General features: G+C 49.1%; 1 protein-coding gene across 2 annotated transcripts in view; it reads right to left on the bottom strand.

Moving 5' to 3' along the window:
* Positions 1–2,521: 2,521 nt before the first annotated feature.
* The window catches only part of CD151 (CD151 molecule (Raph blood group)), a 57,043-nt gene continuing 42,352 nt past the window's right edge, over positions 2,522–17,212 (bottom strand). Inside the window, exons 5-10 of one of the 2 annotated variants that reach the window (XM_073347166.1) lie at positions 15,510–15,584; positions 13,571–13,591; positions 12,108–12,212; positions 9,532–9,687; positions 5,077–5,163; positions 2,522–3,911 (exon numbers count right to left, since the gene is read on the bottom strand). In XM_073347166.1, coding sequence (XP_073203267.1) covers positions 3,852–3,911; positions 5,077–5,163; positions 9,532–9,687; positions 12,108–12,212; positions 13,571–13,591; positions 15,510–15,584 — 504 coding nt within the window. In that variant the 3' untranslated portion in view covers positions 2,522–3,851. The remainder of the gene's footprint in view (positions 3,912–5,076; positions 5,164–9,531; positions 9,688–12,107; positions 12,213–13,570; positions 13,592–15,509; positions 15,585–17,212) is intronic. The other variant, XM_073347167.1, reaches the window with a different exon arrangement.

The raw sequence follows: 17,212 nt of genomic DNA, 5'->3' as shown, positions 1-17,212 counted from the left end.
TACTGCATGTTATCTCGTTGGTATGGTTACAAAGGATAAGTAGAGAGTCTCTAGCTTTATTGTCTATTGACCAGCAACTTAAACTGAGTTATAAAAAAAAGCATGAATATTACATGGGGGAAATATAAAACAGCTCAGAAGACAAAGGCCTGGCCATTCTGCCTGGTCACTCCCTCCCTCTGGACAGTACGTCTTCCAGGGAGCGGGTACAGACAACTGGCAATACACACTTAAGTAACTAAAAATATTGCTTCAAGCAATGTGCTCAGTATTTTCCTTTTTGTTAACAGTCAACTTCTCAGGAACTGAAGAGTAAAACGAGCAATAATTTAGAGTTTTATCCTTTAGAGCGTTCTGTAATAATTTAGGTTCTCTTTCCCCCTTCCACCACCCCAGGGGCAAAAATGCCCCTCCACCACACTCTTTGCCTGTGTTAGCATCGAGAATTATTTCATTATGCTGCTGCATTGGGGATTCCCAGTTTCACCTGCCCTTATTTGTTTTTTCACCTCATCACCTTTTAACCGCTTACTGGGAGGCTTTTGGTATGTGGAGCAAAGCCTCCTGATGGTGTAACAGGCCCTGTGGGACACTGGGAAATTCCAGAACTGTTAACTGTCTGGCTGCCGGGCTCAGTATGTGCCCAGAGTGACAACAAACTCCATAAAGGCCAACAAAGGGAATAAGTCACTCAGCTTATACTGTCTTCCTGCAGTGAACGGACTTTCCCAACCCACACCCCACCTCTGTTCACTCTTACTGACAAAGGAAGCATCTCCAAGGACCCTCAGACACTCTTTGGCTGGGACTCTCAAGAAAGCCAACCCACGCAGCCCTGAGTTATTCATTTCACTGCACAACCCAACGTGTGCTTTTCAGTCAACACTCTACCCTGGATCTGCTGTCCTTGGCCAACTTCTGAAGGGACTGAGAGGGGAGTATGATCAGTTTGGGGGATGGGATTTGCAGTTGCTGATCATCAGGGATAAATTACGTGCCTTAGTAGCTTGTGATTTCTCCCCTCCATCACCAGGACCACAGAGATCTCTGTGAAGCAGAACTTAATCAGAGCATGGAAGGGTATAGGATCCAGCTCCATGGAATCCCATGAATCTATTGCTGTAAATGTAAATCCTTTGGAGCAGGGGTCACCATAGACAGGACGCTGTGCTAGGTGCGTATAGTGAATTCCTGGGATGGAAGGGCGTCACTGACAATGCTTATGATGGGAAGGAGCCAGGAGTGACTGGTGGTGAAACAGGGATCAGCACTGCAGCATCTGGGGAGGACCAGGATCATGGTCACCCTGCAGAGCTTGGAGGGCTCCGAAAGGAAAGGAATATTCAGGGGCAAGCCCAAGGAGAGTTTGGATTTCTACAAAGGTGGCTAGAATGGGAAGCCCTCCCTCCCACAAGGACTATACTTCAGGGCCCTGCACCAAAGTGGGCTGGACAGGACCCAGCCACACACAATTCTGAGTATCCCACCTGCTTCTCGGTGAGCCAAAGAGGCTGTTCTTGAGCAACACAATGCCCTGCACCAACCCCTAAGGATGAGCTCACCGACTCCCCTAGGCCTGGAATGTTTTAAAAGCACTTTCCCATAACCCACATGGAAGTTTCTCATACTGCAGCCTCAAGAACACGCTGCTCCCTTCAGGAACTAGCCACCCACTCTACAGACCTGAGCTAGCTTTCAAGGCCACTAGGAACCATTCTGATCATCTGGTCCGAGCTCCTGCATAACACAGGCCAGAGAACTCCACCCAGTGACTCCTACATCAAACCTATCTCTGATGGTTAAGCTTTTAGAAAGGCATCCAATCCTGATTTAGTTTCACTTCAGAGCTAATTGCCAGTTTGGGCATTCGAGGACCAAATTTTCACCCATGTGTCTCTAAAGGCGCTATGTAAATTTCACAGCTGCACCAACTTGTGTGTGCAAAGCCTGCCAGATGCCCATGTGCCAGGTCTATCCTTTGGAAGCACTGATGGAACACTGGCAATTCAGAGTAACATACCTGGGACGGCACAGCAGCTGCCAGGAATTCAGGCTAGCACCCAGCTGGCATCATGGTCCACAGCCATAGGGAGAGACTATGGTGGCAATAGACGTCTTTTGCCCTGAAAAGTGCCATGGAGACTAGTGAAGTCACCATGCATTTACACTAACCAGACAGAAAAGGAGTACTTGTGGCACCTTAGAGACTAACCAATTTATTTGAGCATGAGCTTTCGTGAGCTACAGCTCACTTCATCAGATGTTTACCGTGGAAACTGCAGCAGACTTTATATACACACAGAAATCATGAAACAATACCTCCTCCCACCCCACTGTCCTGCTGGTAGCAGGACAGTGGGGTGGGAGGAGGTATTGTTTCATGATTTCTGTGTGTATATAAAGTCTGCTGCAGTTTCCACGGTAAACATCTGATGAAGTGAGCTGTAGCTCACGAAAGCTCATGCTCAAATAAATTGGTTAGTCTCTAAGGTGCCACAAGTACTCCTTTTCTTTTTGCGAATACAGACTAACACGGCTGTTCCTCTGAAACTAACCAGACAGTTAACTAGCATCCCCTGGTACTACCAATTTACCAAGTATATTTTGCGATCACATGAAACTGACTCTGCAGGTTATTAGGTGAGAGGAATGAAAAAGCAGGGTTACAGGTTTAATTAGCGCCAGAGAGTGCCTAACTGATTAATGAGATCCGGGGAGGCCTGTACAAAACCCTTAGTGCATTTCCTTTGCAGCCTCCACATCTGTCTCTCTTGGGCAAGAATTAATCCATATGGCTGGGGAGTATCTTGTCACATAAGAGGGTTTCTCTGGAGAGTGGTGTTCCAGTAGGCCGTTCCCGCAGCTGAAAAGGCAAAGGATTTAAACACCCATATGTGGCAAGGTACAACACATTCCCCTCATGGCCCACTGTAGGGCCTGTCAGACAGGGAGCAGGAGGGGGGACAAGTTAATTTTTCCCATTTACACTGGAAGCCACTAAATATTTTCCACTGAATGCATCCGATGAAGTGAGCTGTAGCTCACAAAAGCTTAAGCTCAAATAAATTGGTTAGTCTCTAAGGTGCCACAAGTCCTCCTTTTTTTTTTGTAAATAAAATATAAATCGCGAGAATCAGAAAATGATTGAACATCCCTCTCCAGTCACTGAAGGCAAAAAGCCCCTGTGCCCCCAATGGGCTCTGATGGGGATGGAGGCTTTGAGGAAGAAGGGGCAAGATTGCTGTGTAACCCCAGCCGGTCACACCTCAGGCAAGATCAGAGTTCTGGCAGGTCACCCTCCTGCTGGGGAGATTGAGAGAGGTGATGGCAGCAACTGCCAAGAGCAGGTATAGATGGAGTATAGCTCTGTCAGGGCATGGGCACGGCGCAAGGAGAACCATCTGGATGTAAGAATTGGTGTGGGCTCCCACCCAGCACAGAGACATCATCTGTTCTCATGGTCGGTGCACAGGCTGCTGAGTGGTCTATCAGCCAGAGCGAACCATTGTTCTTGTGTGGAATCCTGATATCTCACGGCAGGGCTTGGATGATTTCTCTTTGAGGTTGCAACATGGGCCTGGTTTGTTAAAGCTTCTAGCGGAGTGGAATCTGCAGTTGAATTGCTCTAGAACACACAGGGAACCCACTGAACTCCTGGCCGTCCTGTGCCACCTTAAGGAGGGTGGCCTTCTCTGGCAGAGGCAGGGTAGGTGCTGGATGATCCAAGAGTCACTTCATAAGGAAGGCAAGTCCTCGGGTTACTGATGTTTCTGTGCTGCTGGGTAGAAGCTGGTGGGGTTGAGACACTGAGGGTGGTGGTAGAGGGGGATCTGATGGATTTCCTGGTACTCCTAGTACGGTTCTGACTTTAAACTCTTGTACAAGCAGCAGGTGAAGATCATTCCAAAGATCTAAAGGGTGAGGAGATAAGAGACTGAGAAACATGACATGTGCTTAGGGGCAGCTGTGTAAAGATGGGTCTATGTACCCTAATGGGTTAACAGCTATCCGCCAGTTGGGTCTTCTCACAGAGGCCAGTTTGACTCCTCTATCTGACGCAGGACCTGATTTCAGAAGTGCTGAGCACCCACAACTCCAGCTGAAGTCGCTGGGAGCTGCATGTATTCAGCACCTCCAGAAAATCAGGCCCCTTAGGATTTAAAGCATCTGAGAATTTACTGTACTTCCAGGAGCTCTGGAAGGGGAGCTGGTCATTCTGGATGTAGAGAGGATGAGGAGAAAGCAGCTTGTAATATTCCTACCGGACCTTAATTGCAATGGGTGCTCAATGGATGAGCTGAGCATTTGGGAAACCCAAGCTCTGTGTTTCAATAAAACAGCAGAAGAGATGATGAGCAAAGCAGGGTGTCTCCCCCTACAACCAGTCACAGACATCCAATTGGTGCCATTGAGTTACTAGCCAGAAAAAAAGGGAACTGAGATCATATCCCACTGTCGTTCCCCTGGGAAAGTCTGAATCTTGAACCAGAGAGAATACCCTGCACCTTTCCTCTAAGATACAGGCAGGCTAAGACGACATGTACCGCCCCTGGAATGTGTGTCCCTTTTTCACATTATCCTCACAGAGGTATCAAGACCACAGCACCATTCACCTCTGGTGACAAAGCAAAAGGAAAAATCAGGGCACAAAACTACTCCAGATCGGCAACATCTATGCTGGCAATTGTGGGGGTCCCCGCTAGAGGTCTCCCTCAGTCTGCAATAGAGAACAGCAGAACCCATGCCGTGTCCGCATTTCAGAGCAAACGCGTAACTCAGCTCTCCCCAGCCCACTGCACTGGGTTTTAGCATCAGAATTTCTCTCTCGGAAGCATAGTTAAAGCCTCCGTTTTCACAGACACAAGGAAAGGGAACTAGCTCAGGGCATCTGAACCTTGGATCCCACAAGTTTAGATTAGCACAGTTTGTGGAGACCCACACACCATACTTCCAATGAATCAGTGCCATAACTCCCTAGCCATGCTCTGGGCTCAGCAGATGGTGCTTCACTGGCCTAGGGTCCTTCTAACGTGAGCCAAGCTTCCCCAATCCCGAGAAGTCAGTCAGTCCCTTTACCTGAACACAAGCAATGCCAATCCCCACGGCTCCAATAATTTTCAGGTGTTCCTGAATGAAGTTTTCCAGCTTAGTGATGCAGCCGCCCTGGAAGGGTGTGGGGGGGAGAACAGGAAGGATAGATGGGAGTTAGTTTTGGTTTAATCCCTTGCCCCTCGTGCATTACAACGTTTGTAACCCTGTAAAGCGGGTGAATGAATGGCAGTGAAAACTAACAGGATGGATTCCTTGATACAACTTATTCTTATCTGTGTTATGGTGGCATCCAGGAACGCCAGTCAGGCATCAATGTCCCATTGTGCTAGGTGCTGTACAGACAGCACACAGAGAGCTCATAATCTACACTTCCACCCTAACACGGCTGCTACTCTGAAACTTCCACCCTTGTTACAGATACCAAATGTAACAGTACAGCATGGACAGTAACCACTGTGATAGCAGGGAGCCTGGCAGCTCCCCAGAAATGGCAAGCAGGCTTCAACAGGTCCAGGGCAACAGACTTACAAATGGCAAGCGAGCGAGGCAGTGACCGCAGAGCTTAGGCTAAGACAGCAGCCCAGCTGGGCACAGGTGATGGGGAGGCAGTGCCCTCACAGAAACCAACATCAGCCCTGCAGCCAGAGATGGGTGAGACCATGACCTCCCATACGCCTGGGGCTGAGTTGAGTTCTGGTGGCAGGGAGGAAATTTTACCCCAAGCTATGTGGAAAGCCTCGTCCTTGCCAGAACCTGCCTGCAGGGGATACTGCATCGATACCCAGTGACCCCAAAGCCTCCACCCGACGACTGTAACGGCTTTGACCTGAAAAAGAACATGGAAGCCCTTGCCGGGTCTCCAGGAATTGCAGTTTGCACCAGCTACGAGGTCTCCTAAAACAGCAGAAGCCCTTTAAAGGAGAACTCCATGTAGGATTGTTTCTAAGAGTGATGAGGTGGGGCGGCGTGGGCCCAAAAAGGTCAGGCACTGCCCGCCTTCATCTTGTAATTGTGTCCGTGGTTGGCAGCCTGCTCCCCTCCCAGCCCTGCCAAGCCATTGCTGACACAGAAGCAGCAACAGGGTTGGTTGAATATTGATCCAAGGGTCTTTAAATGATTAAGTGGGTTAATCTAGCGAGGCAGATCTTCTGTGGGGAAGGGCAGCTTCCAAACAGAGGGTAACAAGGCTCCTGCCCCAGAGAGCTTACAACCTACAGAGAGAGACAGAGGGAAGGGAGAGGAGTGTAATATACAGGCAGAGGGGGTTGGGGTGGAGAGGCCCAGACCTTGCTTGTTCCGTGATTGGACTTCAAAATCTAAACTACCCCTAGCTGCCCCATTCTGGAGCCATTATTACCTTCATTACCCAACCCTTGTCTAATTTTTTCAAAACCACTAAAATCTTGCCTGAACTACCCCCTCTTAGCCAAACCCTGGGGGGGCACCGTGCAGGCTCTCTCTCCCGAGAGCTAACCCAGCCCCTGAAACCCCATAGGTTCTCTCTCCTCAGAACTAACCCAGCCCCCCGCTATCCCACAGTCTCTTGCTCTCCACAGCTTACCTGGCCCCCACCACCGATGGGCTCTCCTGCCAGCTAACCCAGCCTCCAAGCCCTGGGCGCTCGCTCTCAGTGCAGCTGTGGCCCTATTGGTCCCAGGGTATTAGACACGGTGGTTAAGGTCATATCTTTTACTGGACCCACTTCTGTTGGTGAGAGAGACAAGATGAGCTCCGTGTAGCTCAAAAGAAATTGGTCCAATGAAAGATATCACCGCACCCACCTTGTAGGTCAAATGGGCAGCTGTGCGGGCAGTGAGAGGCAAAAAAGGCAGCCCCCAACTCCATCTCTGACATGGGTTCCTCCGTTACGCTGTCCCAGGGTTGCCTTGTGGGCCCTCCATCATTGGTTTCACTTCTGCACTTCCTTGCTGGGGCCAGGAGCAGATGTGGGGGAAGTGCCAGGCAAGAGGCTCTACCCAGTTCTAGCCAACCAGCCCAGAGCCACAAATCTCCTGAGCTCGCCCTTTTCTCCTGACATTCCTAGCTCAGAGCAGTCTGGCTACGCAGCTGAACTTGAGGCGACTGTGCTGAACCAGAGAGTCTCCGCTTCCACCCTCACTATTCATGCCCAGAGGCATGAGGGCTGATTTCCCTTATATCCGTCTGATCTGCTCAACTTAGCAGCAAATGTTACTCATGCTCCTAAAACTGTCTAATCCTCACGTGAGCCCTGCTGAAAGCACATGCCCTCTGAGAGGAATATCGGACTTAAAGGGGCCACCTCTTCATTTGCGGTGTCTCTAACGAGGGAAATTATAAACAAGGAAAAGACTCCAGCAGGCATTCCCCACCCCTCTAATTACCAGTCTCAAGGCAGCCAGGCAAGGTGCTGACTCCACAGGTTAGAGCGCTGGCTATGCTGCTGGGAAGATCAGGCTAGAAAGCCAGTGAACAGTCCCTTGGTTGAGGCAAATGTATTTATACTGTTATGAGTCAGGTGAAACTTTGCTATAGGCTTAGTTAAAACCTTGTTCAACCTATGTGTGAACAATAGCTGTAAGAGACAGTTAAGGGAACACACCTAAAACAAGGCCTTCTAGAGCCTGCCCAGAAACTAGCCCCACGTGGGAGCAGGGTTACACTCGGTACTGAGAAAAAAATAGAAACTGAGAACAAACAAGAATGGAGAGGGAAGCAGAGGCCAAAAGCAAGAAATCCAAGCAAGCAGTAGCTTGTGTGATCTTGGGGAAAGCTAGAGAGAGCTTTGGGGTCTCTTGGTGTGGTTAACTAAAAAATGGCTCCTTTTGTTCCTGGTTCCTCCCGAGAAGCAGGACTTGGTCCGCTCCTTGAAAATAAATAAGATTTCATTAAAGAGAATACCGGACTCCATTGCTTCCCACTTCTAACTGGAACATCCTCAGGGCCCCAAAATTTGACTAGCTGCTCGAGTCAAAAAGGGCAACAATATGGTGGGTGCCACAATTCCCCCTGCAAGACCTCACCCCTCCTCGAGTCAGGTAAATGACTGCTTAGCTACCCATTTTGTTTGTCTGAGTAAAGCGGGGTTTCCCCTCTACTCAAACACTGCCTAACCCAGCTCTAGCCAACGGGGACTCTACTAATTTGACTCTACAACACCCCCTTTCCCTCCTCTTCCTACCTCTTTCCTTCATGCTGGAGGCTAAATCCATCTTCCCTACCATCCTACCACCCTTTCAGATGAGGACTGGATGAGACTCCATTCAAAGCCTGCCAAAGCTGCTGAGATACCACTTGCATTGTGGGACTCAAACCCAGGTTTCCTGCCCAGAACTGAAGAGGAGAAGCACTAGGCTAGCCTCACTTTTCCCCCATCAGCAACATGCTTCCTACTCTTCCCTTCCCCATTTCCTGGGGTGCACTTCTTGTCAGCGTCACGTTCCCCACCCACAACCAAGTTTCCTGCTCCTTGTGCTGCGAGTCGATATTGCTGTCTGCTGCACAGGATTCTTTAACATGCTCCTCGAGCTTTGGAAGGCGATTTCTGCACTGATTTTAAATGAACTACTTGCCCAATCCACACTCCCATCTGCAAGATGCTGCCTAGGTAACTTGTACCACGCTTACTCAGGACATCAGCTCTGATCCCACACCCATGACAGCTGTGATTAGTACAGCATTTGGAATTGGAGGTGGGGAACAAAGTTCGAGAACTCAAGTCTTCAATGGAAAGTCCCTGCCCACCCCCTGACTTCCACAGGCTTTGTATTCAGCACTACGGAAGCGCCAAACCAGTCTGCCCAGCAGGCAGAGTTGGCTCTAGGTTTTTTGCTGCCCCAAGCAAAAAAATTTTTGGCCGCCCCCAGAAATATGTCGCCCCTGGATAGATGCCAACTCCGCGGGTGCTCCGGGGCTGGAGCACCCCCAGGGAAAAATTGGTGGGTGCTCTGCTCCTACCGGCAGCTCCCCACCCCGCTCCCCCTCCTCCCCTGAGTGCACTGCTGCCACTCCGCTTCTCCCCCTTCCCTCCCGCCCAGGCTTGCCGTGAAACAGCTGTTTTGCATGGCAAGCCTGGGAGGGAGGGGGGAGGAGTGGAGCAGTGGCGCGCTTGGAGGAGGAGGTGGAAGCGGAATGGAGGTGAGCTGGGGCGGGGAGCGGTTCCTCTGCCCCCCACCAAAGATTACTTCCTGCAGCCCCCACCTCCCTGCGTGCAAGCCTGGGAGGGAGGGTGGAGGAGGAGAAATGCAGCGCGCCCGGTAGAGGAGGCGGGGCCAGGGATTTGGGGAAGGGGTTGGAATAGGGGCAGGGAAGGGGCGGAGTTGGGGCAGGGCCGGCGCGAGCACCCACCGGCGCCGGGTAAACTTGGCGCCTATGAATGTGCCCGCCCCTGGAAATGGGCCGCCCCAAGCACGTGCTTGCTTTGCTGGTGCCTAGAGCCGGTCCTGCCAGCAGGTCCCCCCAGTGTGATCCTGGGAACGTTGACATCAGCCTGTTCTTTACCTCCTTGTAGATGTTGGAAGGATGGTCTCTCCGGCCACACCCTTCTGTTATCGTCTTACAACAGCTGTCTGGGAATTTCCGCCCTCCGGCCTCTGCGGATTTGATCCAGATGCTCTCGCTCCAGTCTGTAGCATTGTTGCTGCCACAGCACTTGAACTGTATGCGCACAAAAGCAAAGGGTGAGCCTGCAGTTTGTCACCAGAAAGCACAGCGCCATCCCCTACATCCATCCTCACCGCACCAAGCTCCTAGTGACACTCCCCGCAGAGCATTGTCGATCGGCGAGTCCAGCTGCTTATGTCTGCCTGTGTTTTTATGAGCTGCTCTACTTATGAGCGACCTTTGTGCCTAAGGTTCCTAAAAATGTCCCTTAAAGATCTGCAGTGCCTCAGTGCCACTTACTTCTCTGTACGGAGATGGGCTTCGTCTGCAGCTCCTTGTGGTCTTGACAACAAAACTGAACAGCACCAATCATGCGCACGTTGAATCAAATTACAGACGACTGTGGGCAACTTAGCTGTTCAGCACACCCACAGCCTAGGGGGTAGTTGTAGTAGGCAGAATGAGCTTGTTCCCTGTGTGGGTCCCTGCACAGCTGTCTGTCTCTCATCCCACTTTTGGGAACAACTCATGCCCTCAGACCATAAAGGGCTGCATCCGTGTGCCCTTGGCACACTCAGATCCTGTTGGCAATGATGAGGGGAAAGGCGGGCTTGTGGCCAAGGACTGAGAATCAGGAGAGGAGAGTTCAATTCTGATCTCCGTCACAGAGGGCACTGCGTTGTTAGTTGCACTTTGCCTCTGCTTTCTCATCTGTAAAATACTCACCTGATAGCGACAAGGCCCGGATTAACCTTTGTGCATTGCTCTGGGGTCCTCAGACAGGAGGCACTACAGAGCTGCCGGTTAGTATTATTCATTTACAAACAGAACTGCTTTGACTGCTGAAGATTGGACCTCTCTCTATTTGTGACCTAAACAAGCCACAAGCCCTCAGCTCTATGGATTCCGTACCTTGAGAACAGAATCAGGAGACACCAAGCACTAGAATACACACTGAGACGCTCAACACCTTAACATGGGGCATGAGAAAGCAGAGCAGAATGGGGAACGTGAGAAAGCGCCATGGCAGGCCACCCCAGCGACGTGGGAGTCAGTTCTAAAGCCTGTACAACCCTCCCGAGAATGTCACGTCAGTGATCCTGCACTTCTCATGGACATGTATCATAACAGAAGTGAGAGTCAGGCAGTGGGACATCAGATTGGTGTGGGTTGGAGGTAAATTCAGGTCTATAGCAAAGGGCATGTCTCCTGGGGAGGGGTTGAGAGGTACTGGATTATGAAGTTATCAGGACTATTCAGCCATTCCGATGGCTCAGTCCCCCAACTCTCTGGCAGTGCCTGGAGCAACAGGGCACTTCAGTTATTATACTTCACTCTCCAGGGTATTGGGAAGCTTAATTAACATTAGTAATTCCTCCCAAACTCCTCTGGTAGACAACCTGTTGGAAGCAGCTATCAATACTGAACTGGCCAGTACTAGTTCATTCAACAAGTGATGTGAATGTCCCCCTTCCCCTTTCAAGCAATCACACTGCTCAGAGAGCAGGAGTCCCTGTCTCTATGACAGCAGACGCAGCATCACATCCATCCTGTCTGAGCTGGGGGAAGTGGGGTGTGATGCTGGTAAGCCAGGTGCCAGCTCTTGCCAAGGCTGGAGGTGTCAGCTGAGCACTGACAAATTCATAGCTGGAAACCACACCAGCGCATCTTGTATGTTAATATTGTTCAAGGTAGGCGTTAGACTTGAAAGGATGTGTTTAATGTTTGGACTCAATAGAATGCTTGTAAGTTGCTGCATATATTAATCTTATTTGTAATGCCTGTATCCCATGCTATACGGTAATATGGAAGTCTTGATTTATAATTATAAAAATGCCTGCTCAGTACAGGTGAACCTAGGCAGGAAACGCCCGCCCATCAAGGAGGACTATCAAGACTAAATGGGCCAATGTAGGACAAAAACTTTGTTGATCGTCCCATCCACCCATGAAGAAGTTATGTGCAGGAGCGCTCATCCCATCAGTTTGAACTCTGGGGGAAGGACATATAAAGATGCTCATAAGAAAAAATGGTTATATCTTTGCTGTTTGGATTTTCGCAAGGGCTGGACCTAGGAAACAAAAGCATTCTCTTGGGGCTGGAAGCAACCTGAATATTTTGTGATTTTTGGTGTAAGTGACCTTTTGTCACTAAGTCTGGCTTGCCTGGGCGGCAAGACAGACTGGAGTGCCCAAGGTGACTATCTGTTACTTCATGGTAAGACTAGCACAGTGATCCAGGAGTTCACATCTGTTACTGCTTTGGTGAAATCCAATTGTAGAACACACCACAAGTTTGGGGTCTCTGCCCTGCTTTTTGACAGTCTGCCTGAGGCTGGTGTGCATGGACCACTCCAGACAGTGTGACATCGGGAACACCTTTATCTCTTCAATAATAAAGAGCCAGTGATCTAAGGATGGTATACTTTTTATCTCTATCATAGGTTTAATTCTCCCCATGTCTTTGAAGCCTACCTCCTGCTGCAGTTTGTCCACCGCGCTGGTCACGCCCTCCTCTCCCTCCTTCCGGTACTTCTGGGTCATGGTCTCTTTCAGGTTTTGCTTCAGCTCCATACTCAGCTAAACAAAAGGGGCATTGGGGGTGAAATCATGAGGCGGACACCTTCCTTATCATCACCCCTTTATATTTTCTATCATCTTCACTCCTGGAGAACAGCAGAGAACTTTGTGGAAGCTATAACCCCGCCTCCAATGTAGACCCCATTGGTTCCAAGAAAGCACATTTGCTTATTTCTGCTTCTCCTGGCTCTTTAAACATCATTCTCCCATTTTAAAGTGCAAAAGACTCTCACGGGGCCAAATCTGTGTCCGTCTGTGGCATGCTGCACTGCAATGGTCCCAGCATGGGCCTGCCTCCACATTGAAAGGGATACCATCCAGAGGGACAGGCCTGCCCCAGAACAGGATTGCCCTTCTCTAAAAATCTCATTCTTGCCTCTAGGATCAAAGGGGCTCTCATGCCTCTGGAAGCACTAAATCCAAAAGGATCTGGCGAGGAGTATTAGGAATTCAGAGCCCTGGACCTGCTGGGCTGAAGTTGTGCAGTCTAAATACCTTTTATATCATTGAATGGGACGTCGCACAAGGAGATTGAGAGCATGAGGAGGGATTTTAAGACTCTTGCCTCCCTGGCTGCAGCCCTTGTGATACTAGAGATAGGTTCAGAAAGCAAGAATGACATTGCTCAGAAAGAGGGTCTGATATTTGGAGCATGTCAAGCATAAAAGTGTCCTTTACAGTGACACACACACACTAATGTATCCACAACTGTCTCTCTCTGTTGAGCTGGCTGATGCACCACTCGACTGCTATGTCCTTTCCTGGTATTTTCCTGCCCATCCCTGCTGATACACAAAATATAGCTGAAGTCTGCCTCCTTTCTAATCAGCCTCCTCCTGCCTGATCCATTCAGTAATGATGCCATAATCCAGTGCCTGTGAAATCACAATTCTCCCATGCTCCTGAACAATGTCGTCACAGGTGTAAATGGCATCACTGAATAAACCAAACGGGGAAAGGCCAGATGGCCAGATAGGGAAAAGCTTCTCTATGTACATGTACTTCTTACTAATAAGCAATAACTGTGGGGTGGAATGCAGGAAAAGAAAATTTCGGTTACACTGGTTTGGGGGAATATGGCCTGAGTTTTCCTCCCCCACTTCAAATCTGCTGAATGTAGCAGTGGGTCTTAATTTTCTGTCAAATGGGGATAACACCTACTTCGCAGAGGTGATGCGAGACTTCATTCATTAACGTTTGCAAAGTGCTTTGAGATCTTGGGATGGGAGGCTCTTTAGAAGCGCAAAATATTTAGGGAGCAAAGACAAGAAGAAAAGTTTGGGAGCTCATGGGCACCAAAGGCAAACAAAGAGACAGAGTCTACTGGTGGAAATATTACTCAGGAGAAAAGCAGTTACCTGCAGGCTCACGGGGAAGAACTGCAGCATGGAACAAAGACAGCAAAAGAAACACACAGTTTATATACACGCACGCATTGGACAGGACAGCAAGGGAAGGGGAGAAAGAAAACCAACTGCTAAGAGAGAAAGCAGCCGGAGCCCAGGGAAGGAAGGACTTTTACATAAAAGAGCGTGGGGGGATCAGTGCAGCTAGTAAGCCAAATGCCAGTGGGTGATCTACAAAGCAGCCTGCGGCTCTGCCAGAGAGACTACAATACCAGCATGCCACGCTCCACCTTAATCCAGGAAGTTTCCACCATTTCACTGATTGCCAAGTGTTACTTTAGTCTTTGCTCAGGTCCACATGGAGCATGGCTTTCTGGGTCCCATAGCCTCCATGGGGCCTATCCCTCCATATTAAAGATGGAGGCAGCTGGAATGTATTCCACTTGATACAAATGAGGCGTAGCTCTCTGGCTACAGGCAAACTGCTAATGCCACCCTTGGGGGAGGAGGGGCAAAGCCTGGGAGCCCTGAGGCAGGATGAAAATTCCCAGTTTAAGGGTGTAATCCAGGGAAGCCTACAGTATGTGAACACAGAGCCACTGAAAACGCCTGCAGCCCTCTGCAATGTACACTTCCCTGTCAGACACACCTCCTCAGACAATCTCCAACAGTCTGCCCTCTTCAGACACCCAGCCTTCCTCAAAGGATGGGGGAAGAGAAGACATGTGGGCAGCCTTGTCTGAGGGAGCCTCCCAAGCGGTATACCTCTCATCGGCCATATCCAGTGTGATAACATGAAGCCATAGAATCATAGAATATCAGGGTTGGAAGGGACCTCAGGAGGTCATCTAGTCCAACCCCCTGCTCAAAAGCAGGACCCATCCCCAATTAAATCATCCCAGCCAGGGCTTTGTCAAGCCTGACCATAAAAACTTCTAAGGAAGGAGATTCCACCACCTCCCTAGGCAACGCATTCCAGTGTTTCACCACCCTCCTAGTGAAAAAGTTTTTCCTAATATCCAACCTAAACCTCCCCCACTGCAACTTGAGACCATTACTCCTTGTCCTGTCCTCTTCCACCACTGAGAATAGTCTAGAACCATCCTCTCTGGAACCACCTCTCAGGTAGTTGAAAGCAGCTATCAAATCCCCCCCCCCATCGCTCCCTCATGGGGATTTCAAGCTCAGCTGTCTACGACTGCCGCAGACCCTCAGAGATATTCTGAGCTACGCCGGTGGTGCTCTATCCCCAGTTAGACCATTTCTCGTCTATGAGCTTGCTGGATTTAGCAGGGAGCGTTTCTGCTTGGCTATTAGCCAAGATGGTCAGGGACGCAACTCCATGCTCTGGGCATCCCTAAGCCTCTGACTGCCAGATGCTGGGACCGATCAACAGGGGATGGATCACTTGATGATTGCTCTGTTCTGTTCATTCCCTTTGAAGCAGCCGCCATTGACGACCGCTGCCAGAAGACAGGATACTGGGCTCGATGGGCCATTCCTATGTTCTGCTTCATGGACATGCTAGATGGCACAACTGTCATTACAACTGCCTGCGTTACCTTCCTGGGTGTCAGAAAAATCCTCAGGCTGACCCTCTGTACTAGAAACAAGACGATTCACTCCAGCAGCTCTCTTCATAAGGCATCACAGAGGGAGGGGGAGAAAAGAGGATGTGCAGGAAGGAGCTGAACTGTATCTGACTCCCAAATACACACATAACAGACTAATACCTTGTCAAATATGGCTTATAACCTCATGCATTTTGTATATGGAGGGATGTAAGTAAGGAGGGATCAAGCTGGGGTGAGGAATAGATGGGCCCAAACCCAACAACGGATTCAAAGCCCTTGAAATGTTGGTTTAGGCCCCATCTCTAAATACAAATTGGGTGATAAGTAGCTGCTCCCTCTTTCTCTGGATTGATCCTCTTAGCTCGACATCCACTTACCTGTTGGTAGTAGATATAGGCCAGGATACCCGCAATGATCTCAAGCAGGAAAATGCACAGCAGCAATATGAAGTACTGCAAAACAATGGTAAAATTGTCTGTGTTAAAAGAGAGCATCAGGAAGGGTGGGAGAGAAGTCCTAGAAGTTAAATTTAGATTATCAGGAAAAAGCCTTAAATCTGTCAGTATTATTGTTTGTATTACAGCAGCTCTCAAAGGACTTGATCGGTATGAGGGGCTCATTGTATTGGGTGCTGGGCATGGAAAAGGTTATAATGTCATTTAAGACAGGCAGCAACAAGAGGGCTTATCAAAGAGTAGGAAGTGGAGGAGGAAGGACAGATGAGAGTAATAGTGATATAAATGTATCTAGTGAAGGGCAAGACAAAAATTACAGCTGAACTGGAGGAGACAGGCTCCTATTTACCCTTTTTCCTACTTCAAGAACAAGGGGGTATCCAATGAAATGGAAAAGTAACATTTATTGATATCAGGATTTTTCTTTTTACATGATGCACGCTTAGTGGGAGGAACTCTCTGCTACAATGTATCATGAAGGCAAGAGTTCAGCATGGTTCCAAAAGAGTCAGGACACTGATTTGGTTAAGAACATCCCCAGTCACATTAGGTGGGATAAAGAAAATGTATAAGAGAACTAAATTTTCATGTTTCAGGGCATAGCTCAAAGGTGTTAGGAGGAAACTATCACTCTGGGCAAGTTAATCCATAATTGTCTATTCTCTGAGGGCTCTTGCATCATTCTCTGAAGCAGCCTGTACTGCCCAGCGATGGACATAAGATTTTGGGCTAGCTGGACCATGGGTGTGATCTGGTAAGGTCGTTCATATGAGCCGTCACGTATAACTAATGAAATGCAACTAACTAGATTCCATGGATACAACAGCTCAGTTGCTGATGCCACCCACCACAAAATGCAGCTGCACCAGTTCCTGTGTAGAAACTCAACACTAGCTTGTTAAATAGGAGAGGAACATCTGACTGCACCAGGCGGTGGGAGTCCCAGAATAACCATGCATCCTATGGGGACGGCTCTCAAAACTGAGTAGAAGCCAAGGATGAGGCTGCAGTACAGACAGCAAGTGCAGGGACTTTGTACTCCATAGTCAGCCAATTGTTCAAAGGAGGAAACAATGCAACAAGGTGGCACTATTTGGCAATTGCAATGCCTCCTGATTTGGGGTGGGAAATTCCCTGCTCTGGGGACCTTCAAGCAGAATGCAGAGTGCAACGTCAGCACTGGAGCTCTGTATTGAAATGTGCCTGTTACTCACACAGGGTGAAATTCATCCCTATGCACCACACAGGTCCCAAGTAACCCTCATAAGAGAGCCTCACCTTAAGCAGTGCATACATTGTACTGGTCACAGTGGTACGTAAGCCCGAGAAGTGAATTTCACCCACAACAATTAACCATGGAGAGTTGACCTCCACCCTTGGGGTAACTCTGTGGAGTCCACTGAGATACAGAAGGGATGAATTGAATCTGGGCATATTGTTTAATCTTTTGCAGTCCTTGTGTCTATTTAAAATTTCAAAAAATGCTCTTAATGTAATTTTAAAGTTGGTGAAGGAATCAAATTGCCATCCCTGAAGACCACCCAATGCTCTCTTTCTAAAGCATCCAGTGCTGTAGGATCTACGCATCATGTACAATTTTCTCAGAAAACAGGGCTATGCCCTGT

This window comes from Lepidochelys kempii, chromosome 6 (genome assembly GCF_965140285.1).
Source record: "Lepidochelys kempii isolate rLepKem1 chromosome 6, rLepKem1.hap1, whole genome shotgun sequence".
NCBI classification, from domain to species: Eukaryota; Metazoa; Chordata; order Testudines; family Cheloniidae; genus Lepidochelys; species Lepidochelys kempii.
This window is presented reverse-complemented; position numbering and strand designations above follow the sequence as displayed.